General features: G+C 42.9%; 1 protein-coding gene across 2 annotated transcripts in view; it reads right to left on the reverse strand.

Annotated features, from left to right (window-relative positions):
* The window catches only part of MYO5C (myosin VC), a 971,652-nt gene that overhangs the window by 177,392 nt on the left and 769,347 nt on the right, over positions 1–24,913 (reverse strand). For both annotated transcript variants that reach the window (XM_086958305.1, XM_086958306.1), the window contains exons 32-34: positions 9,813–9,981; positions 4,557–4,644; positions 3,605–3,703 (exon numbers count right to left, since the gene is read on the reverse strand). In XM_086958305.1, coding sequence (XP_086814431.1) covers positions 3,605–3,703; positions 4,557–4,644; positions 9,813–9,981 — 356 coding nt within the window. The remainder of the gene's footprint in view (positions 1–3,604; positions 3,704–4,556; positions 4,645–9,812; positions 9,982–24,913) is intronic.

Consider the following 24,913-nt stretch of genomic DNA (forward strand, 5'->3'; position numbering starts at 1 on the left):
CTTTTTTCTGTATTGGTTATGATAAATTCAAAAGTGTCAGGTTGTCGGCTTTATCATTACCAGTCATTTAAGTCCTTGAAATATTATTGTAGCTCACTTGAGTCAATAGTTACACTGTATCACAGTATTCCCGAGTTAGCCAATGGAGCTAAAAGGCCACAATGGAGAAAAAGGAAATTGGTAGTTTTTCCCTCAGCGGGGCATATAAAACATATTTTTAAATGTCTCTGCTTATTTTTACATGGAACCCTACCTGGAGGCACCTTGGGTAGCCCTTCGGGGGGGTTTACATGTAATAATGAAGTAGTTTATACTTTGGAAGTACCATAAATCTCAAGTCCAATTTGCACATAATTGTAGTTTAAAAGCAGCTTGCAAAGAGGGATGACTTTTAAAATGGCAGCAGGCAATATAGCAGGGCACGCATAAGTGCCTCAAAGCTGCTGGGCCTCTAAACCCACATGTCCTACCATATACTAGGGACTTACAGGTAGGTTGTCAGTGCCAATTGCAATAACACCTAGTTACCATTTATAATTTTAATCAGAACCCTTGGCCTGGTTAGCAGAGCCCAGGAAACACTCAGAGTCAGTTAGTTACCACCAGTATCTGTAAAATAAAATATGGGGGTAATCATGGCAAAAAGAAGGACTTTCTTGCAGACTGGAAGGTGAAAATGCCTTTTTTGGGCAAGCAGCTTCTAACATGTTGCACCCAAAATGCTCAAAATAAAAAATAACAAATGCAACTATTGACTTGCTCATAGGAATTGGAAAATTTAAAGAATGTCAAGCATGACTTACATTACATAAATCTTTTGACATTTTGAACTGGTGTACCTCAAGGATTATCCCTTATCCCTAACCTCTTCAACGTATACATGACACCTCTGGTCAATATCGTCAGGAGCCACTGGAATGCCCCTTTGTTAGGGCAGCTATGCACTCTATAAAACTATATAACTTTTACTACACAGACGACCCCCAAGTCATCCTCTCACTGACCACGACCATGACAGATTGGTTCCAAAGACGCATGAAAGATGTGGCCATCTTGATTAACAAAAACAATCTCAAACCAGACATGACAGAAGTACTCATCTTCTGGAAAGGCAAGGAAAACCTCTGGAACAACAAATGGAGGCCACCCAAGCTTGGCCCAACCCCAAACCCACCAAACACACCAGCAACCTAGGTATCCCACATATCCATGAAGAAGCAGGTCAGCACCATCTCATTCGCTTGCTTCCTCACCCTCCGAATGCTCAGAAGGTCTTCATATGGCTCCCACCCAGCACCAGGCAAACTGTCACACACGCTCTCGTCACCAATAGACTTGACTACAGCAACTCCTGATATGTAATAATCACCTCCCAACTCTTGAGGAAACTCCAGACCATAGCTGCCAGACTCTTTTTCAACCACCCCAGACAGACGCACATCCCCCCTCACCTCAGAAAAATCAATTGCCTATCAGTCACAAAAAGATGCCAGTTCAAGCTGCTCACCCATGCTTACAAGGCACTACACAATGAAGGACCTCAACAATTGAGCGAATTACCACCGTTCCTCCTCCATTCCAGATCGCTCTACCCAGCAGTAACCCAACGCATACACTGGGCAAAAAGCGGAGGCCGCTCCTTCTCCCACCTAGCCGCTAAGATCTGGAACTCCCGCCCACTGCACCTCAGAGCCTCACCATCGCTCCAGCAGTTTAGGAAGGACCTCAAGATCTGGATGTTCAATCAAAACGAACAGGCAGGGTGATGCCCCAGCTGCCCATAGAGCCTTGAGACCCTCACTGATTGATTGAAAGAAAATGTTTCATGACAGTAGATTATTATGTATAAGGTAATCGTTCTATGACAAATATGTGTTGTTCCATTTGTTGCAGCAGCCTTGTGGGCCTCGCGGGTGAGTATTTGCGCTTTATAAACCGTGATTGATTGGTTGAAGTCACCAATTTAAGTATACCAGACTATGGATATATGTTGGATTCCAACTGTGCTCGGATCTAATTTGCTAAATCTGAACGAAGAAGTTGTTTATTTGCATACGTAATAGAACTGATATCGATAGATCTCTGTATTTTTATCTCAAATTACTGACCCCGTAAAAAAATGAACAGAAAGCCACTTTGAAAGAAATACTGAAACAGTAACTCTTCACAACACATGACATTTTATAGAAGCAGGCTAGGTTTTAACATGAGGCCATCAACTATTTTATCTACCATATTGGATAAGCATACTGGTGTGTTTTGTGTCCCTTCACATGTGGAGACAGGCTAATTATAAATAATCTGTTTGGGGAGTCTGTAGTGAATGAATAAAAAGCCTATTTGACTCTCATTTCAATATATGCAGGAAAGAATTAAGGGCCATATTTATCACCCTTACTTTTTGCGACCCACAAATTGCGTCGCTTTGCAACTCACAATTTGTGACTTGCAAAATGCAATGTCCAAAAATATCACAGACACTGTTAGCGATTCCTAAAGGGGTCCCAAATTGCCTGCCTCAATAATATTCATGAGACAGGTGCTATTTGCGACCCCATTAGGAATGGCTACGGACCACTGCCTGCTCTTAAAAATTATTTTTGCTGTCCAACATAATGGGGAAGGGGTCCCGTGTGGGCACCTTCCTGTTTGCGAGTGGCTTACCACCTACTTCATGTAGGTGGTAAACTGCGGGTGATTTGCAACCGCAAATGCAGTCGCAAAACAATCATACATTGCAGTTAGACTCTCTATTAGAAGGGATGCCCTTGGCACGCCCCTTCCTAATAGTGAGTCACAAACCATATTTTGCGAGTTGGTAATAGGCTACCGACTCGCAAAAGAGAGTTTGTAAATGGGGCAGACCAATTTTGCAGTCGCAAACAGGCCGAATTCCTGTTTGCGACGGCAAAAAATAGTCGTACATCTGCCCCCAAGTGGCTTATAATATATTCATAGACGTTACCACCTGAGAGAGCCAAATAATTATTTTATGCAAGTTATAATTTGATAAGAAAACATAAAAGTTCATAAATTGAAAATCTTTAGGGGAAACAGAAGGCAGGTGCTAACAGAGTCTAGATCATAAATATAGACACTAATATAGGTACGTAACTCTACCGAAGGATGCGGTGAATCAAACATTCAGAATAAATCGACGTATTTTTCTAATGCAGAGCATATGACATTGTCCTTATATGTAAATTAGTTGTCTTCACGAATGAAAGGCTACCTCTATCTCAGACAGTACATACATTTTGAAGAATACGTCACTGGCAAGTGTTACGCTATGGTAATAATCTGAATAAATGAACAGCACGTGGAGATTTAAGAAGCGGAGGAAAGACAGAAGTTTTTCAGTGACAAGCCGCAGTGATGCAGACACAAATACTTTCAAGTCATTCATTTCAGTAATATATTCTATATTTTTAAGTGCCACTTAGGGGAACACAAGCTTTGTAATATCCCACAAACACAAAATGCAGATGCCGATCTGCAAAACTAATATCTCTGCTCAGTCATTTACTTATATGTTTAATCCTGTAATAGAAGCCAAAATACTTCAACAAGCATTGACATGGAAAGCAGAGACGATGAAGCATACCAATTATGAGATTTTTTGTGAGTTTTTCTTCATCTTCGGTCGAGTATTCCAGAATTCCCATGTATTCTTTAGGTAAAGTCGGAACTGCAACTGGATTGCCTGCACGGAAAATATGGCGATTCACAAATGTTAGTATTTTTCTTGGTAACAATAATGAGGAAAATAACAATCTAACAAATACACCATGATGAGAAGAAATGTTTAAACAAGTCTATGATTCAGAATATGGCGGTTCAGTGATGAAACATGTAGATGATGTAACCTCTTCCTTGATCCAAATGCTTTGATTACTGCTGGTATAAGGCATCTGCATACTGTTGTCTACAACCACAGCTCAGTGGATGCGGTGTTGTACAGACCATTCATTACTCGTTTTGTGGCAAACAGAAGTAGCAAGGCAAACTCTTACCCTGAAAACAGGGCAACATAACAGTAAGGAAAGTTACAGCGGCACATACCAAAGACCCCTCTTCATGTTCTGTCCTAGAACCTAGAGGTCATGACTGGCGTGGTGAGATTGGCACACAAAGTAATTAACCACCGACATTGCACTGAGTAGCACGATTGAAATGCATCAGTTTTCTAGTTCGGGGACATGCAAATAAGAATCTGGGGGATAGGGAGCAATGTTAATTATTTTGTATGGAATATTATCTTCTTTATTCTAAACGTTAAGATTTTGGCTAGGCCAAACTGTATCCTATTGTGGAGTGAACGTTCTTGATCCCTTTGTTCAAATAGATTAACTTTTTTAATTTTTGATTGACATATTATGGACAATTATAATTATTGTCCAAACGATTTACTGGCTATGAGGAAAATATGCATGCATTAATCAAAAATATGTGATCCTGTTATTTCAAAGACTTTTTTGTTTTACTCCATGCTGCTGTGTGCAAATGTAAATCTGCAAAGACAAATCATATAAATACCACATCAAATCACATCCTACCTTTTTCAATGGTCTTTGTTAATGCCTTTATTTGATCTTGGAGTTTCTTTATAAGTCTGTCTTTCATATCGATCTGTTCTTCAAAATCCTATTAGAAATTAAAAATAACTATATATTAGTGTTAAAGTTTTACACAAGGTAGTAGAATTTGGGTTACTGGGTGACTGTGGTGTGAGTGCCGGTCAAGCAGAACACTCCCAGTTAGGGTAAGGCACAAGCAAATCCCAAATTAACCTGTGCTCAGCCCCCTGGTAGCTTGGCACAAAGCAGTCAGATGCTGATAGTATTTGTGTTGGGCATTTTCTTACTTATTGTGGCATGTATACCGCATACTAGAGAAAAATTGTTAAAATGAACATTTCAAACTTTTCTCGTGCCAGTGTCAGACCTTATTGTGGGCTAGTACGAGTGTGAGAGCGAAAGGGTGTGTCCTGCAACCGCGATTCCTGAGAGGGTCAGGAGTGTTGTGTTCTGGTTGTCTTATCACTTGTTCCTCTCTGAGTGAGTTGGAGGGCAAGTGAGACACTGTAGCTAATCGGTCCCGGGCTCATGGGTACTCAGATGGTACGAAGACTCAGTCCCTGACTACCAAGGTTCCATGATCCCAAGCATAGTACTGTGACTCAGCAGAATCCCTGCAACCGAGGCACTACTTGAAGGTAAGAATCTTGCTGGACAGGTATATGAGCTGCCGGGCAGCATTTTATGTTCCTAAGGCTCAGAGTAAGAGGCCAGCAGAAGACTAACTCTTTAACTAACTCTGAGGTCCTGGGTTCAAGATGGAGTTGCAGATCCAGCTCTTCTTCCCCAGGCAAGAGGGCACCAGGTCAGCAGTCCCTTCTAGAGCAGCAGTCCAACAGCATTACAGTTCTTGCAGTAACACAGTAGTCCTTCTTCCTGGCAGAGTATCCACAGGTACAGAAATAAACTGAGATGATAGTGTTCAAGGTCCTTCTTCATGCACAGTTGTGCATTTGAAGTGGAGATAAACTTCTAGAGGCATGCCTTTGAAGTGCACAGATGTCCTGCCTTCTTGGCCCTGGCTGCAGCTCAACTGCAGGGTGTATGCCTATTCAGGTGTAAATGAGGCTGGGGCCAGAACCTTCCTCCCATCCTGTCAGTGATAGCCCATCCAGTCACACCTAAGCTCCCACTGTGTGGCTGTCTAGGAGGAAAACACAAAGCCCAATTGCCAACTACACCCAATCACGTCACCAGACACAGGCTGCAGGCATCAAACGGCTATGGCATGAAAACAGCAACTTTCTAAATGTGATAATTTCAGAATTGTAATTTAATATCCGACTGCAACATAAGTTAGGATTTTAAATTAGGATTCCAGATACACCAAACACGAACCAGTTCTCTGCCCATTTGTAAATTACACTTTGAAAATATAATGAGGCAACTCCACAGTTACCCTATGGGAGATAGAGGCTTGCCGTAGTGAAGAATTAACTTAAGAGTTTTTCACTACTAAGTCATGTAAACTTTGAAGTACATGTCCAACTTTTTCAATACATCGCATTTTGCCCTTAGGGATGTCCAGGGTCTACCTTACGGGTGACTTATATATATTAAGAAGAAGGTTTGGCCCTGGCAAAAGGTTATTTTACTAGGAAGGCATGGCAAGTTAAAATTGCACACACTGGCTCTGCAATGGCAGGCTTAGACATGTTTAACAGGCTACAAAAGTGGATGACCCAAGCATTAATTTACATGCCCTGGGCACATATAATGCACTTGACTAGGGACTCATAAGTAAATTAAATATGCCAATTTGGGTAAAAGCCAATTTTTTTAACAGAGAACACAAACTTTAGCACTGGTCAGCAAAAACAGGAGATCTGAAGGTAAATAGTTGTAGGGAAACCACACCAATGATTACGGTCTAACACAAGATATGATACTCCCATGAGCATCTGTTTGTTTTATCTTACTATTCGATATTTTACGAGCAGTTTAAGAGGTACATCAAAGCACATGTCACATGAATATGCACTCCTTTGTGAGAGGTAGCACACAGTACTTTGTGCAGCATGACAAAGTAAAATACCATAAGGTACAAGAGTACTTTAAGGATCCTCTTCTTCCCAAGTGCCATCTTCTCATCAATAAACACATTTATATCAGTGCTTAATTTGTAAAAGGATAAATGGTGGGGCACTGAAGCCTGGCCTGCGCTATTGAAACCTGGGGTGCTGAAAACCAAGGTTGCGTAATCCTGATTCCACCTTATACCTCTTTAATCAACTACCAGCCACTCCCTGCTTCTTTATCTCACTGTTGCAGGATTTAATTTTTAATAGCGGATTGCCCCCTTTCTCACTGATTTCATCTATCTCTTCCTCCTTCATTCTCCCTTCTATGTTTTTCTCTCTCTTGCTCTGGATCAAAGTCTGTTGAGAATACATAAGTGCTGGCCCCCAAAAATGATTCCCGATGCTCCCCACCTGCACTACCAGTTCAAATTAAGCACTGATTTATTTGCAGTCAGAGAGGTATTAAAACAGAAGATCTACACTCAGTAAAACAATATTTTTGTAAACAATATATAGGACACTAAATTTATATAAGATAATGATTCGGTATGCAAAATTCTGGCATACAAATCCCATGGGTACTGTAGAGAGGGCGGTCATATCCATTGCCCTCTATGTACGTAACAAGCTATTCTATTTGGGCACTTGAGGCTTATGTTTTGCGTACAGGGCAAGAACAAATATCACACACTGTAACCAGTAATGCTTAGTAATAGATACAACATATCATAATAAACCTACGGAGCAGAGCTTGTCGCATATTCAAACTGTTCCATCAGTTCTAGCTTTATGCTGGAATTAGTACCAAGTCAAATTAAATAGCTTATAATGATGTGTTTCTTGTATTAGTTTTGTTTTGCGTTAGGATTGCATTTTGTTACTTTTAATAGTCAACTTGATGCAAATTTGCCAATCAAACCACTAGTTTGTATACATGTCCTTGTGTCAATGCACAGATTCCTCATTACGAAGGGCCTGATTGAGATCTTGGTTGATGGGTTACTCCGCCACAACGGTGACAGATATTCCTTTAGCCGAATTATAAATTCTTTGGTGAAGGAGTAACCCATCCGCCAGGATCTAATTCAGGCCCATAGTCCCACGGTGAGGAGAACATAAACTCAATTGATTTGCCAAAATGAATGCTCACACCAAGGACTGTGAATGGTATTAGAAGTTATGAATGCTCATTGAAAACAATGGCCCTGTACCAGGTCGTAGCTGATGATAGGGAGCCATCTGATGAAAAGTGATATTTTCTTTGTTGCTGTCAATTAATGACATCAGCAAGGAAAAGGGTGAACAGTACTTCCTTTTCAGCTGTCATGCTACTAAGAACAGATAACAGAAGATGTGGAAAAGGGATGAAGGGTTCCAGAGTGCATTTACTTCTTTCTATCTTTGCGAAATAGAGGGCTGACTTCCCATTGTGCTCCTTAGTTCTCTATGGCACACACTGAACATTTGAGTATGGGAAGCAGTAACTGAAACTGTCCACAGAGTCCTCACATCGATAGTTGAGCTGCTGCTCCTTTGCCCAGCCTCACCTACACAACTTCCCCAGACCGTGGACAATATCCATCAGAGTAGCACAAGCTAGAGTGTGCAGCTCCATATCAAACTGTCAGTCTGTGACCACAGGGGAAGTAGTAGGGAGTGGATACTTAAAAACTAATTGTGGGATTCCACTGAGATGACCAGAAGCATGCTGTACTAAGGAACTGGAGTGGAGTCACTGTCCTGAAGATAAATGTCCTAAGTTTCATTAAGGACTCTAATGTTCAGTTTGGGACCATTATTTGGAGTGTACTTTTTTTTAAGAGTGCTCACTTCAAATTTACTGTCACTATGTTAAAGCCCTACTGACGTAAGAACGCACTACCAGAAAATCAACTGCTGCTTAGCTTTTGGCAAGACACTCATGCGAACAGATACCACTGTCTAGCAAATAGATTAGACAAAAGCATAGTTTCAGTTAACACTTACTAAAATCAACCTCCAGGAGTTTTCTGAATCTTTTAGCATAAATGTATAATGGGCAGTAATAACCAGTTAAATGTGCGTTATCATTGAGATCCTTTTCCTTCATCCTTTAGCTATTGGTTCAGGTGCATACCTTGGTAACAGCCATCAGTATCATGAAAATGCTCTCTGCAAGGTTCATGAATAATCTATTTTATCCCTCATTCTCAATTCAGTTGGAGCATCATGCATTTCATGAACATTTCGTACAATTGAGGTTCATCGTTTTGATTAAATATATACACATATATGTGGGATATTTATATATTACCTGCCAGCAGCCACCTGTAGCTAATTATAGTCAGGACCTAGTTTCCATAGGAAAAGCGCTTTTTGTTTTGCTAATAACTTTGGTGCCATTCTTCATGAAATTTTCAAAACTAGTGTACACCTCGCTTCAGATTCATCAAGTGGGGGTCAAGAAAAAAGATGGAGTCCCAAAACATATTTTCCCCATGCAATTTCCCATGGGGATTTTGACAATGGCTACAGCCTGAGCCGCTAAATGGAATTACACCAAATCTGACATTAGTTAAACGTTATTAATGAAAAAGAAGATTTATATATCTAGGGATGCGGATGCTCTGTGGATCTAACAGATCTCATGCTGAGATTTGATTAGCTACCATTTCAACCAAGAATTGTTGGCAGCCATTTTGGGATTCGGACTCAGTCGAGTCCCCCCAAAAAGCACAACAAAAAGAGAAGGGGGCAGGGTAGGATTACACTTACCCTCTAGGCCCACCAGGGCCAAAATGTATTTTTTTTTAAATTGTTATCGCAAAAATTATGGTGGATCAGCAAATCTCGGGGGAAAAAAAAAAAACAAGCATGGCCTCCCGCGCTCATTTCTGGTTGAGCCCCCTGGAGGGGCAGGACCCGGGGGTATACATAAATAAATATTTTGAGAAGAGGGATGCACGCTACCCCCCTCCCCATGAAAGTATTTGGGCTCAGGGACCACCACCTCAATAAACCAGGGCCTGAAATACCAAAGCATGGGGCCGCGCAGCCAATCACTCACATCCATGAAACCACTCACACACTCATACAGCCAATCAAAGACCCACTCACAGACCCATACTCAAAATTCCACTCACTGAAATATATATACACATTGATAGAAACTTCATTATTATATTTATTATAAGTTTTTGGACAAGTAAAGTATTTAAGATACTTAGTTTCTTACCGTGTTTTCCACTGTCAGACGAGATGACTCAAGCCTCATTTTGCTCTTTAAATCACTCTCTGTTTCTTGTTGCATTTTCAGATTGTTGTTCATTTCCTCCATGTGTTGTATTTTTCGGGTGAGTTCCTCCTTTTCCCTTAGAAACTGCTCTTTCTGGACCTCTAATGTTCTGTAATAAATAAATTAATTGATGAATGCATGGCATTAAAAGCAGACCAACATATAGAACATCGGCTGGGTACAATCTACATCCTATTTTGTTGCCCACTTACAGTTTATTCTTTTATTCAAACATTATGGGCTACTCCTAGTTATGACAAGGTTCCAAGCCATACATTTCCAAATGTTTAGAAACATTCAAACAACAATTAACAAATGTTTAGAAAGATTTCAACAATTACAAGATTTTTAGGAATATTCAAACAGCAATGGCCAAACATGAAATGTTTGTGCTTATTGCTGCTAAAAAATACATGTTTTATTTGTATTCTTTATTTATTTAGAGTGTTTTAAAAAGCGCACACATGACCCAGGGTTATCGGAACACTGTACATGGGTTTGAATGAAACAATATGAAAGGTATAGATATAGATACCGCTAGAGTAAAGAACTGTGCACAGAGACCCAGGATATCAGTGAAGTGTGGTGGACCAAAAAACTCACCTCACTAACTAGAACCCCTAACTGACTAGCATCAGTGTCACATTAGCTCTTCGTCCTATAGCAAAGGTACCAATGATTAGCCAACCCAGAACATGCAACTTAGGTTACTCTCAGGAATGGTGAGAATCAAGAACACTCTTTCGTTATATTCTCATACCAGTCCACAACATGGGTAAAGAAAGAGACACAATAAAGTTTAAAATATTTATCTTAACGCTGTGCTCTAAGATGCAGTATTTTTGCGAGCATAAGCAGACATTTGATGAAAAATAATACGACCAGCATTGTTACAACTCCATAAAACACAAAAGGAGAAATCATTTTATAAGGATGGTGGGAACAGGTTATATAGCACCTAGTATGCCACCCTCCCCAGTTAAGAACGATGTTTTATAAAATATAGAAGGTCTCTTAGGCTTGAATAGGTGATCTGCAATAGCTCTCTGTCTCTCTGGAAAACAGGCTTCCTTCAGAGTGTCTAAATCATGCATGCAGTGCTATATTAAAGACACCAGGGTTTCAGCTTGCTGCAGCTGCGTGCATGTTATGTCTAGTGCCATGAGCGGATCAGCCCGAACAACACCGAACATTGGTTTGTTAACCTTGGAGGCATCAGTACTCACTGTGCAGACTAAGGTCGAGCTGTAAGTCCAGGGACACTGAAAACAAGCCAATCTCATGTGAAGCAATTCGCGCAGCCTAACTTACAACAACAGTTACATATAGTGTTGTGTGCAAAAGCGGACAAAAGGTAAAAATGGTGTTTAAACTTATGATAAGCCTATGCTAACTTAGCAGTGTGCGCAAGTAAGGCCCAGCCCTCACTGCACCCTCCGTTGATTGGAACGCTCACAGGACGGGGGGCAATTTGAAACGCAGAATTCAAGTTCGAGTGAGACAGAACCAAGTTAAAATTTTGCCAAACAGTAGAATTTGGAATAATATTCCGAATCAGCAATATAAAAAAAGTTTTTAGTCTACACGATGCAGGGGCTGTAGAGTGTTCAAGGCGCAGAGTGTGAATTGAGCAAAAAAAATAGACAAAAAATCATGAGTTACAAAATCCGCTTGAAGCTAAAAACACTTCAATCCAAAAGAGTATAAGCACAGTACGTTGCAACTGCTTCCAAGAGGAAGTCATTGTTCTCATCCGAAAACATTTCATCCATCCAATTCAATAAAGGGAAAGAACACACATGTTCTTCGACAGCCGGAGCCTCTAGCACCATCAGAGGACAACTCAGGTGTTCTTCGAGATAACTGACTGCCAGAAAATCATGGGCTGCAGACCATATGTTCCAATTACCTAGGACTCCATGTGCCGCTGCACAGGCCATTATTCCAATACCAGAACACTCTAACTCATGAGCAACTAAGGGACTCATCTTTAGATCATAATAAGGGTTAGGAGACACAGTGTTGCAGAGACACAAATCCAGAGCCCACTCGAAACCGCAATCCAGGCAATGGAAGACAGGCTGCACGCATGTAAAATACGAGAACCGTAAAGATAATCCATATGCCACACTTAATGTAGCCAGCGTGAGCGCTCCAAAGTAATCAAGCATCCAGTTACGAAGCTGGAGCAGCCGGGGCATGTTATCGTGAGGCACAGATTGTGCAGCCATTTTTGAACAAGCAAATTAACAGCAGTATACTGGCAGCCAAGACGAGAATTAATGGTAATCCGCCGAAGAGGCTGGAAAAAAAAGAATGAAAAAATGCCAGTATCACACCAAATATTGGGGCCGATTAGGATAGCGGGCGGACTTTGCCCGCCCGCCATCCGTGTGGAAAACTGGACCATCCGCGACTTGATCGGCGGTCCCGCCATGCCAATTATGATGCGCCCGCCACACTGGGGGGCGCATCATGCATTTTTAACATTGTGGAGGGCGGTGCTAAAAGCACCGCCCGCCGCAATGTTAAAAATGCAGGCATGCATTTGCATACACAAAGCGGCAGACACCGTACGCTGCCTGACGCTTTGTGTATGCAAATGCAGGAGGGTACCACAGGTACCCCCCCCCCATTTGCACCCCCCTCTCGCGTTCACCATGGTGGCCCGCAGGGGGACCCCGAAGTAAAGACCGCATGTCTTTCCGTGGCGGCAATGCCGATCAAGTCGCGGATGGTCCAGTTTTCCACACGGATGGCGGGCGGGCAAAGTCCGCCCGCTATCCTAATCGGCCCCAATATTTGGTGTGATACTGGCATTTTTTCATTCTTTTTTTTCCAGCCTCTTCGGCGGATTACCATTAATTCTCGTCTTGGCTGCCAGTATACTGCTGTTAATTTGCTTGTTCAAAAATGGCTGCACAATCTGTGCCTCACGATAACATGCCCCGGCTGCTCCAGCTTCGTAACTGGATGCTTGATTACTTTGGAGCGCTCACGCTGGCTACATTAAGTGTGGCATATGGATCTAGATGAGGCCATCCCAATATGGCTGGCGGGTGTCTGGAAGACACTGCCAGCCATATGAACCCTTTTCCACCCCAGCCGCAAGGCGACCGGGGCGAAAAAGCGGCGGACGGTGTTTCCGTCCGCCGTGGTCCCCCCACCATTGTAATATGGCGGGGGGGGGGAAATAGGTGGCGGCCGGGGTCGGATGTTGGGCGGATCGTCACCGCCTGCATGGCGGTGGCGATCCGCCTGACATCCTAATGGGCCCCATAGTTTGGAATGAAGTCACAAGGCCAGAACTTACAATTTTAAAAAAGTGCGGCAAGCCAGTGGTCGATGAGGCATTAAAGATTGTGTGAATCAAAGCCCCGAAATGCAGGGGGAGATCAGTATTTAAAAGGGCATGTACCTCTGTGCAAGTGTTTGCCACGTGAAGGACGAATGTTTCACATGAAGGTGTAAGGGCGACTTCTCTTTGACGCAAAAGGGCCCTTATTCGACTCATCTTGTTGAACTCTGCTTTCAAGGTTGGAATGGAAGGCCAGATGGATATATCGAGCTTCCCATGTGGAGGAGGAAACAGCAAATTTTTGCAGCAGACTACACGTTGGGAAACAGTCACAATGTACGGTATTCCTGCCAGCATGCAGAGCAGTTTTCATAATTTAAAAGCAAATAACTACCGTTTGCTAGCAACCTTAAAGTCGGGCCAATTGCTGGGACAGGAGTTCCTTTTAAAATGCATGCTAAATTCGGGGCGTCGGAATTACAAGAGCTGTGTAATTGGAGATTCCTGCAAACTAATGAGTGATCAGTTGTGGAAGTGCAATCTTCACCTTTCAAATAAACTTCTTTACCCTCCCTCAGGCACCTATAGGTAAATGGCAGAGACCAATCTTCATAGAGATAAGCTCTAACTAAAGGTTCAAACCTGCCTATGACATAGTACTTCATACACGAATCAAATTTAAATAGTGGAAAATGCAATGTTATTAACCCAAGAATGAGCCATACAGCTGAATTAGATTCGGCAACAGAAAAAGGCAACGGTTCTAACTTTTCAATATGCAAAAGTGAATTGCAGCATCCTTCATCCACATGAATTGTTGCTTTACAGTCAAATTAAATGGTAAAAATAAAGAAGACATATTCATGTAGTCCCAAGGCACTTTACTGACCTTCAATGTTTGTAATGTCCAAGCAAATTGTATAATGGAACGCAACTGATTTTGACCATGATACAAAACAGATACTTCATCCTGGACTATATCAACAACAGAAGAAACAATATTATCTAATGTGGAAATTCAGGAAGAAAGGGTGTTATTGCGGTTTTTAACAACTGCAAGCACTTTTTCTAAATTCGCTTGATCTATTTCACGTAATCTAGAAGCTGCTCAATTTGAGACAGTTTCTAAACTTCATTGTACACAGCATATACCCATTGTTTCCCTCTGCCTCCCACAGGGCCCTTACCAAAGTCATTCAGATCAACATCTTCAGTTAATTTGGACAGATGGAGTTTGACCGACTCTAAGGTGGAATGTCTGAGCCAGTTCTGACTACCGAATAGGTAGTAACAGAATGATCACTTTGAAAACGGGGATCTACCCTTACCTGTGTGTAGCCCGGGGTCAGACCCAGAAAACGATGTTGGCATAAATCAGAACTTTTTTGCCATAACAACCAACCTCGGGAATCGAAACCGGAAATGTTAAAGGACGAATTCAGCAACAAAGACTGCAATTCACTAAGGGACAAATCTGTATGATTGGATCATGTTGGGTATTCTCCTAAATCAGGAAGAAAGGAAGCATTAAATTTTTTAGAGGTAGCCAATCCAAAGCAGGTTGTCTGTGAAATTGTCGAATTCAAAAACAACATATGGTTTGGGATGAGACATGCACGATGCAAAGCCTCAGTGCCTTTTAGCTGCCAGTCTTTAGAACCCCAAACAGATTTAAGATCAATAGTATCTTTCCACAGTTCATAGCCCCCAACTGCTAATTGGTCAAGAAAGGACTTAGAATATAATAATTTAGCGTGGGTAAGTCTAACTTTGGAAGTCATCTTAAAATAAAATGCGTCTGGATTTGATTGATTAAAATCTGTAAAATATGTACATTTTTTCAAAAGAGTTTTTGAGCTGCCTTCAATGTCTAAATAAAAATCTTTAGCATCAAAAGCAGCATAAAATTTCAAATCAGAAAACAGCCTCTATGACTTGGACACCCCAATTCTCAGAGTGTATATTTTGTTTAATCACATCCCCCATTGAAACACGTAGTACATTGGGAACATTAATAACCTCTGTGGGACCATGGATTTGAAATCTTTCAGCATCCCATACAATCTTTCAGCATCCCATCTAAAATGGGCCAAGCAGTGATATTAACAAAAGTCTGGTCCCTCTTCATGATGTGAGATGAGGAGTAGAGTGCCAACGTTCTATCAATTAACTGAATTGAAGTTCTTTCTTTGACATAGTGTCCATTCACAAAACTGAAAAAATACACCACAAATCCAATTGACATGAACAAAAAAATTGAAAAAAGCACTTACCAAATGTAAGTCCAAGGTGGTATCAAAAAGCAAAAATCAAAGTTTTCGATGGGGACTTTGATGCAACAGAGTCTGTGTCAAATGAAAAGCGTGACTGGTTAACTGCAGATGAGGCATCGACAAGTGTGTAGGATAGGTATACTCTGTCTCATGAATGGGTTCATCAGCCAGTGTATTCAAAAAAGGATCAGTAACTATAGGCATCTCAATGGCCATGTCAGGCCTGGTGGAACTCGCCGGAGCCAAAACAGAATTTCTCAGCATCGCTGGACAAGAGACCGCTGGAGGCATACTAAGAAGAATCGGACACTCGCTGTAATTTGACATGGTCAATGGAGATGTACCTGTTGTCCTTGCGACCAGGAAGTGGTGGTAAAATGACTGTTCTTGTACCCTACACGCCAAGCACAGGAATTGGTGCACGATATGAGGGACCAAACTTCTCTTTCTCCACCTTCTCCCGGACCAGATCACCAACTCGGGGTAGCCAGACAACTACCGGAATCTGAAGAGCAGCATCAGATATGGAGGGCAAATGTTCCTTTGCAAGACTGTCTCTGGTCTTTTGAAGGTCCTGTAACACAGTACAATGTTCATCTACGTCAAAGGATGCAGCAGACACCGCCATGTCTAGACCCTCAAGGTCCGGAACAAACATTTTGATGCCAAAGAGCATTTCGTATGGGGTCCGCCCACCAAGAGACCTTCTAGGGAGATTATTAAGTACACGCTGCATGCTATAGAGATGGGCTAGCCAGTTCGGCCTGCACCTAAAATCTTAGCTGTAAAGGATTGCTTTAAGCCACAGTTCATTCGCACCACAGCACTATTGCCCTCAGGCCTGTATGGGGACAAAAATTTGACTTGGACCCCCAATGAACCCATGGGATCTTTGTACGCCTTAGTCCGAGTGAAAGGTACCACATGCAAAAATTCCCACAAAGGCATGCAAATCCCTGATGACAGTGCGGGCATCAGAACTTTCTTTGTGGCCACACCCAAACAAAGTATGTGCACGAAACAACTGAAACTAAGATGTACTTAGACACAGTATCAGAGGAGAAAGGACCGCAGTGATCTAAATAAACACATCCATGTGGTTTATTAGATATATACAACTGTGTCTGGGGCGCGCGCACAGCAGTTGAAGGTTTAATCTGCTGGCATATGTCACAATGAAGGACATATTCATGCGTCTGTTTGTACAATCCATGCCACCAGTAACGCTGTTGTAGGAGAGATACAGTAGCTGACATGCCGGCGTGAGCCATACCCTCGTAAGCTGCTGTTATCAAGGCTTGCCTGCAGTCCGCGTTGGGAATCAACCTGTCACTAACGTCGTTAATTCTCACATAGGGAACTTTATCAGGAGTTAAAAGATGAAAGTATTTAGAAGGGAAACCTCTAGGGTAATTACCTCCCTTCTCTGTTGCAGCAATAGCTGCCATCAATCTTACTTTTGGAGCGTGTAACTGCTGGTAACTGCTGCTACTAATTATGTCGCAACTGCGGTCTTCGCTGCTTCATCAGCAAGACAGTTACCAACAGGGGGTACCCCCACGCCTTGGTGACCATGAGTATGAATCACAAACACGAGTGGGAGTTTTTCTTTAAGCTCAGCCACTTGAACCCAAAGCATTATGTGCTAATCCTGCTACCTTTGGAATTGCGATAGTCATTCTGAGTCCAAAAGAAGAGATTGTCATTGTAAGACTGAACACAGCAGTAAGAGTCACTCACAATAAAAGTAGCCACACACGGATCTGCATACTCCAGTGCAAGCACCAGAGCACATAGCTCTGCCAATTGTGCGGTACAGTCCCCTAATGTCTGTGTATGCACGATATCGGACTGGAACTCTCCATTTACCATAGTACCAACCACTATTGCGCAGGCCGCAGAATAAGCGTGTTTGGAATCCGTCGCCGGCTGCGGCGATCCGTCAGTGTATATGATACAATGGAAGTCCTCCAGCGGGCGCATGGTCAGAGGAGCAGGGTGAACGAATTCATACTGCAAGTACTCCTGTGATTGGAAAGAAGAGTCAAAAATGAACGTGACATCCGGAAATGTCAAGGACGTGGCCCATTACATCCACCGTGGGTGCAAAGCTTTAGAATTCAGTACACTGGCTTTTGTCACTGCCTCCAAGGCAAGATACAGTGTAACAACCAACATGTGTTTCCCCTGCGACAGTGCCCGTTCTTTCAGAATCGCCATCTGTACTGCAGTCAAAACTTTTTCCACAGTGGAAAAACGCATTTCTGCCGAAGTGTACAAGAGTGACTTGTAAGCACCCTCATTAAAAGTCAGGTACGTGATACCCACTTTGCCTGGCAAGATTCTTATCACCAGGTTTGTATGGTGTCACGAGTCTGCAAGAATTTAGATTCAAAAACATTAGACTGCAAAGAACGCAAAATTACAGAATGTTCAGGCAGACAGCAAGATTTGGTAAAAGTAGGTTGTACCAAGGCATATAAAGCAGCTTGATACGCTGGGCCTATTCGGGAATGTAGGTATGCCTGAAATTCAAAAAACCCAGCAAAGATTGCAATTTGTTCAGAGTTGTCGGAGCGCGCAATGGTGCGCATTTCTCCAGGAAGCGAGGCGCTAACCTCTACCTTCATTATTGAGCTCATAGCCCAGGAACAACACTGTGTACTCTGCAATGTGTGATTTTGCAAAGTTAAATTTGTAACTGAAGTCCGCAAACATACAAATGATGCAGTCAATGCGACACAGATGCAGCGATAATTCATCTGTGAGATAAATGTCATCCACATACGAACATGCATCAGGGTTGAGTCTTCTCTTAAAGAGAGACTATGTGGGTGGCAATGGAGCCTGGACTGTTCTTATGGCCCATAGCTAATCTTCTGAACTGTTTCTGTTTACCGCCACTGGTGAACGCGGTCCATTGACTACTAATAGAGGACAGGTTATGGCTAAAAAAGCCATTGGATATGTCAAGTGTGGTTCGAAAATGCTAACGCACGAGACTATCCACAAGGGCAGAACTGTGAGTATTTTGTACCACGCAGGTCCGATAATGAGAATTTAAGTGCTGGTAATCCAAAACTAAACGATACGAGCCATCAGGCTTAGTCACAGTAAATAAGAGAATTATTCATCGGAGACACACACGTTTCAATCACACCTTGATATTCCAATTGTTCAAGGATTTCCACCACAGGAGCTTTCGCTTCATGTCGCATGGGATATTGGGGTTGAGGCTGTGCCATAGACCGCAATGGTATCTCATGTCTGGGGGAACATTTTTGCCATCCACACTAAGTACGGTACACAGCCGGTGCAAGCACCTTAGCCCACAAGTTCAGAGCCTGCTCCTTCGGCACTGTGTGCGCGAAAGCAGGGAGGATTACCTCCTCCCTTTGTGGGACAGAACGAAAGGTGGGGGGCAATCAGCCTCCGCTAACAAAATGTCATAGGTTGTAGTCAGATTTTACCAAAATACCCCTTTTATAGTACATTGTATGTCACCTTAAATTAAAAGGACAATTTCATAAAGTCTTTCAGGGGGAGCCACTTTAGTGTCAGTTATCTCAACAGTAACAAACGTATCAGTTGCTGTCACCTTCAGAAATGGACGCAATGCTTCCTGCACTACTGTAATTTCAGCTGTGCTGTCTAACAGAGTCACCCATGTCAGGTTCCGAAGCTGTGTTCTCACTATCCGTGGCATACCTCGCTGTTAAGTGGCAACTTTCTTCTTCTGAAACTGGGGTCTTTGACGCGGTGAGTCTTCTCGCTTGCCTTTACCCTCGGTCTTGCGGGGCTGCTCTCTGCTTTGCTGGGCACCCCGACCTTTGCCGCGGTCTCCTCCACTGGTTGGTGAGACCAATGTATCCTGCAAAGAGCGAGGAGAACGTTGATCAGGAACCTGAAAACGATCAGGTGACTTAATACTCGAGCGGTCGCGCAACTCATACATGCTCTCAGTAGACTCGGGTATTGGCGAAGCAAGACGTGACCCCTATTTCTGTTGCTTTTTTCCTGTTTTTTATTCTTATTCCAATTCTGTTTTGGAAAAGAGGGGTGTTCATCTTTATCAGAAGACGCCACCTTAGTTTGCTTCTGGGCTGCTGTTTTAGCAAAAGGCTTAACACCCAAACTATTACGGCCAATGGTTTTATAAGCAGCGGCTATGATTTTCGGTTACTGCGGGGGCTTATCGGCAACGGGGACTGCGCGTAAAGCATTAGACACCTGGAAGCTCACAGCATCCCCCTTAACATTAGCAAGGACGAGATCGGAAACAACCTCAAACGCTCCAACGAGTCTCATTCCCAATTCAACAGCCGCCTCCGCGTTCATCCTGGACACATTTAATGACGAAGGGTAGGATAGCCATGGACGGAGTGCAGAAGCACTTAGTATAGACTGTTGCAAATATCTTACCCCAGGTTTCACAATCAGCAACCTCTGGCATTATGTCTTTCTGCAAACTAATTGCTAGTATCCTGTGTTTCTCAACAGGAGACGTATTAGGAAATACTGCTTCCAGCTGGTCAAATTTCTTAGCAAGCCAAAAAGGTAAATCGTCCTTTTCTTGGGGCTGCTTGCCCATGACCGAATTAACCATGACGGGATTAATTTTCATCCCGGCCAGTCCAGCTGGTTGCCCCGCAGTGCCAGGCGGCCCTGCCTGGACGCGGCAGGAAATGTATTGCACAAGAGCCTATAAGATCTATAGTGACTTGATTGTGACGCGGTTGCGGTGTGTAACCGGCCGAGACCGGCCACAGGGCCCCTGGAATGGACAAAGGGCCCAACCGAACTGCCGTCACCGATTGGGGACGGCCACCGTTAAATCAAATGTGATGCTGCCATACAGAAATAGGATCTCTAGTGTCCGATATGGGACGTAGTTCATAGGCACAGCCGTGGGAGTATAAGTGTGAAACAGACCAGAATCCACATTTACTGCTGGAAAGGTAACCCATGAGTAGAAAATCTAAAACGGGTATGCCTCTTCAGCACTCACCAGACACACTAATGCCATCCCATCCACAGTGATGCCATACGTCTGCAAATGATTGCGGACGGCCATCCTACTCAGTTGGGGAATCTCAACGTCAGCCATAGCGACACAGGAGATACAAAGTACAATTCACAATAAATAAAGCAGTAAGGGTAGTAACTCAAGTAAGAACCGTTTTAAATGATCAAGCTTGAAAGAACCTATTTAAGTATAGGTTGGTTAAACCGTCACCACTGTCAACCGGAAACAACAGTGAGGGCGTTGTGGACTGCTATAAGCACTACTCGAGTGTCTCAAAAATAAGACCACTACGTTGTTTGCGCTATGTTGCAGGGATTCAGCTCACACACAGAACTGTGCACAGAGACCCAGGACATCAGTGAATTGTTGTGGACCAAAAAACTCACCTCAGTACCTAGAACCCCTAACCGACTAGCATCAGTATCACATTAGCTCTTCGTCCTATAGCAAAGGTACCAATGATTAGACAACCCAGAACATGCAACTTAGGTTACTCTCAGGAATGGTGGGAATCAAGAACACTCTTTCGTTATAGTCTCTTACAAGTCTACAACATGGGTAAAGAAAGAGACACGATAAAGTTTAAAATATTTATTTTAATGCTGTGTTCTAAGATGCATTATTTTTGCGAGCATAAGCAGACATATGATTAAAAATAATAGGATCAGCATTGTTACAACTCCATAAAACACAAAAGGAGAAATCCTATTATAATGATGGTGGGCACAGGTTATGTAGCACCGAGTATGCCACCCTCCCTAGCTAGGATCTATGTTTTATAAAATATAGAAGGTCCCTTAGGCTTGAATAGGGGACTCCATAACTCCAAGATCAGCAGAAGTGAATCACTTCAGGATCTGCAATAGCTCTCCGTCTCTCTGGAAAACGGTCTTCCTTCAGAGTGTCTAAATCATGCATGTAGCGCTACATGAAAGATGCCAGGGTTTCACCTTACTGCAGATGCATTCATGTTATGTCTTGTGCCATGAGCTGATCAGCATGAATAACACCGAACATTGTTTGGTTAACCTTGGAGGCTTCAGCACTCACTGTGCAGACTAAGGTCGAGCTGTAAGTCTAGGGACTCTGAAAACAAGCCATTCTCATGAGAAGCAATTTGTGCAGCCTAACTTACAACAACAGTTACATATAGTGTAGTGTGCAAAAGCAGCCAAAAGGTAAAAATGGCGTTTAAACTTATACTAAGCCTATGCTAACTTAGCAGTGTGTGCAAGTAAGGCCCAGCCCTCACCACACCGCATTGGGCTGTTGCAACAGATATCATAATTAGAATACCGTCAGACCATCAAAATACTGTTATTCTTCATAGCTCTAGTGACTTCATGGTGTATATTTGCTGCTGCTCTGAAACTATTCAGAGCCACATACCCAGAGGATCAGAGTGTTCGAGGGTTCTCCAGTAAACGACGTGCCTCTTACCAATCTAGAGGTTGATGGCATTGAGACGTCCCTTGTGCCCTGTCTCTCGAAAAGACTATGCCAGGAATCTATTCATTTGGATCTTTTTTTACCTCTTTTTTGAAGAAGTGGTTTGATGGATTCGTACCTTGGGTGGTATGAAGTTTCAAATCCTTGGCGCAACTCCGGAGAAGGATAGTGTGTACGTTTTCTCCTTTCGGAATCTAGGGGGTTCCAGCATGAGAGAGTTAGCGCTTCTTAGGTAGCGGCTGCCATCGGATATTTGAATCTTTTATGCAAGGTAACTTGGTTCATTAAAATGTAATGCTTTGTGTGTGAGGCAGGCAATTTCCGGTTGAGCTCTTATTTAAAGGGGAAGCCAGTTTAGATACCTGAACGATGGGGTGATGCGGTCAAACTGCCTAGTTCCTGTTACCAGTCTTGCTGCCGCATTAAGAGTCGTTTTGAGTGAAGCTGCTCTCATTTTGGGTAGCTGACAGTGTTGCTACACCGTATTCTAGTCTGGAGACCACAAGAGCTTGCACTGCTTGTTTGAAGTCTGAAGGTGCTGGAAATGGTTTCTGCTTTTTCAGTAATCTGAGTTGGAAAGATGCACTGTGTGTGATCGCACTGATGTGATTTAGATTTTTGTCCATAGTTATTCCTAGGGATTTTGTGGAATCAATGATGGTAGGTGTGCAATTGAGCAGTTATGGACGAGTGAAGAGCTGTTTGGTGGGGAGAAAAAGAATTCGGTTTTCAGAAAGTTCAGCTTGAGGTTGTTGTTTTGAGAGAGCCAGGACTGGGTTTTTACTAAAGTGTTATTTAGTTGTCTAGGCAGGATTTCTTTAAGTATAGTTGTGTATCGTCTGTGCACATGTGGTATGCAGTGTTCGCTTGGTTGAGAATTTCAGTTAGTGGTTTCATATATAGGTTAAAGAGTGTGGGTGAAATGGTCGACCCTTGGAAATGAGTTGCCAAGTTTGATGCACTGTAAGCGATCCTGTAGGAAGGAGGCAAACCAAGAAATAACTTTCCCAGATAACCCCATTCTGTGTTCTAGTACTTGTAGTAGGATGTTGTGATTGACTGTGTCAAACACTGATGAGAGATCTAGGAGGATGAGTAGGTTTGAGTCATTGCTGTCTAGTATCTTAAGTGTGTCGTCCATTATCTGCACAATTGGTGTTTCAGTGCTGTGTCCTGTTCTAAACCCTGATTGAAATTTGTTAAGTAGTTCAAATTGGTCAATGTACTGGCTCAGTTTGTTGTGCAAACATTTTTACAGCAATTTTGCTAGAAAGGGGATATTTGACACCAGCCAAAATTTGCTTAGGATTGTAGGGTCAGCACCCGCTTTTTTCAAGAGGGGTGTCATTTGACCGACCTTCAGGCAATCTGGGATCTTGCCTTGTGTTACCGATGAGTTCACAATCTCCGTTAGTATACGTGAGAAGATGTGACTTAGACCTTTTACTGTTGCGGAGGGGATGGGGTCATTGAAATGTGAAGTTGGTTTCATAGATATCAAGACTAAGGTTGGGGGGAGAGCTCTGCTCTGCCCATGGAGTGTGTGGAGTGTTGCCTACTCTGCGCTTCGCGAATAGGCGGAGTAGGCAGCACTCCACACACTCTGCGGCGGAGCGGACTTGACACCACCCCGGCCTCCCTCGGCCCTATTAACAAATACATTGCAAGCTTTAAAAACAATTTAAAAGTAAGGAAAACGGCTTACCTTAGCTGTGGCGTCCCTGGGCTCCCTCTTCTTCTATCGCAACTTCTTCATCAAAACTGCGCATGCATGGGCCAGTGCATGTGCAGTTTTGATGAAGAAGTCGTAATGAAGGAGGAAGTGGGAGCCCCGGGAGGCCGCAGCTTAGGAAAGCCGTTTTCCTTACTTTTAAATTGTTTTAAAAGCTTGTTGTAATTTAATTGTCAATAGGGCGGGAGGGAGGCAGGTGGCGCATAGTGGGGCTACAGAGTGTGCGGAGATTGTTTTCCCCTCCGTGGCACTCCGCGTAGCCCCACTACGCACACTACGCCCACCCTTAATCAAGACCTTGTGGACCTCGTCCTCTGTTAGTGCTTTGAACTTGCTCCATGTAGCTTAATTTTTGGTCTTGGAAGGATGGTTCCAAGATTGCTCCCTCCCTTGGCCTGTAGGGGCATAGATGGGATGGCGATCATAGGCTTTATTGTCTTGTGAACTGTGACTGTTGGTTGCAATTTCCTTTCTGATTTCTAAGATTTTTTCATCGAAAAATGAAGCAAACGCTTCACATTCTTCTACTGTGTTGATACTGAGCTTAGTTACACTATTTGCCCCCGTATGTTGGTTGAGAATTTCAAACAGTCGTTTTGGGCTTTTTTTGCATTATTTAGTTGGATTCTGAAGTATGAAGCTTTGGTTTCCCAGATGCTTTTTTTGTATCTGTTTTGTTGTTCCCGAAGTCTGCTTAGAAGTAATGTTGAGGGTTCCTGTCTCCATCTTCGCTGCGCTTGTCTGAGACTTCTCTTTTCCTCATTTAGGCTTTGAGCGTACCACAGTCGCGAAGTTTAGTTTCTTGAGTCTCAGAGGGGCTACTACCTCAATTATATTTGATACTGTTCGGTTGTAGTGTTCGGTTAGTTCGGACACATTCTGTTTTGATGCTGGAGGGGTGAGTTTTTTTTACATAATTCGGTCAGCTTCACTTTACCTATGTTTTTTGTGTCTCTAGCCCAGTATTTTTATTTGGTTAACTGTCCTTTGATGATCTGTGTTTGTCATTAGGTGGAATAATATTGAGTAGTGACCCGACCAGTCAATGGGTGTTATTGAGTTTATTGACAATGCCCCTTCTCTGGATATGATTAGGTCGGGTGTCGATCCTTTATTGTGTGTTGGGCTTGTGCGGGATTGGGTCAGGTTCTGATCCTCTAGGAATTGTTTACTGGTGGAGTCCTGTGAATCATCCTCGTCGTTCCAGTGAAGGTCAAAGTCTCCAAGAAAAATCGCATTGGGGTATAGCATGGAATGTATCGT

This window comes from Lissotriton vulgaris, chromosome 2_1, assembly GCF_964263255.1.
Source record: "Lissotriton vulgaris chromosome 2_1, aLisVul1.2, whole genome shotgun sequence".
NCBI lineage: Eukaryota > Metazoa > Chordata > Amphibia > Caudata > Salamandridae > Lissotriton > Lissotriton vulgaris.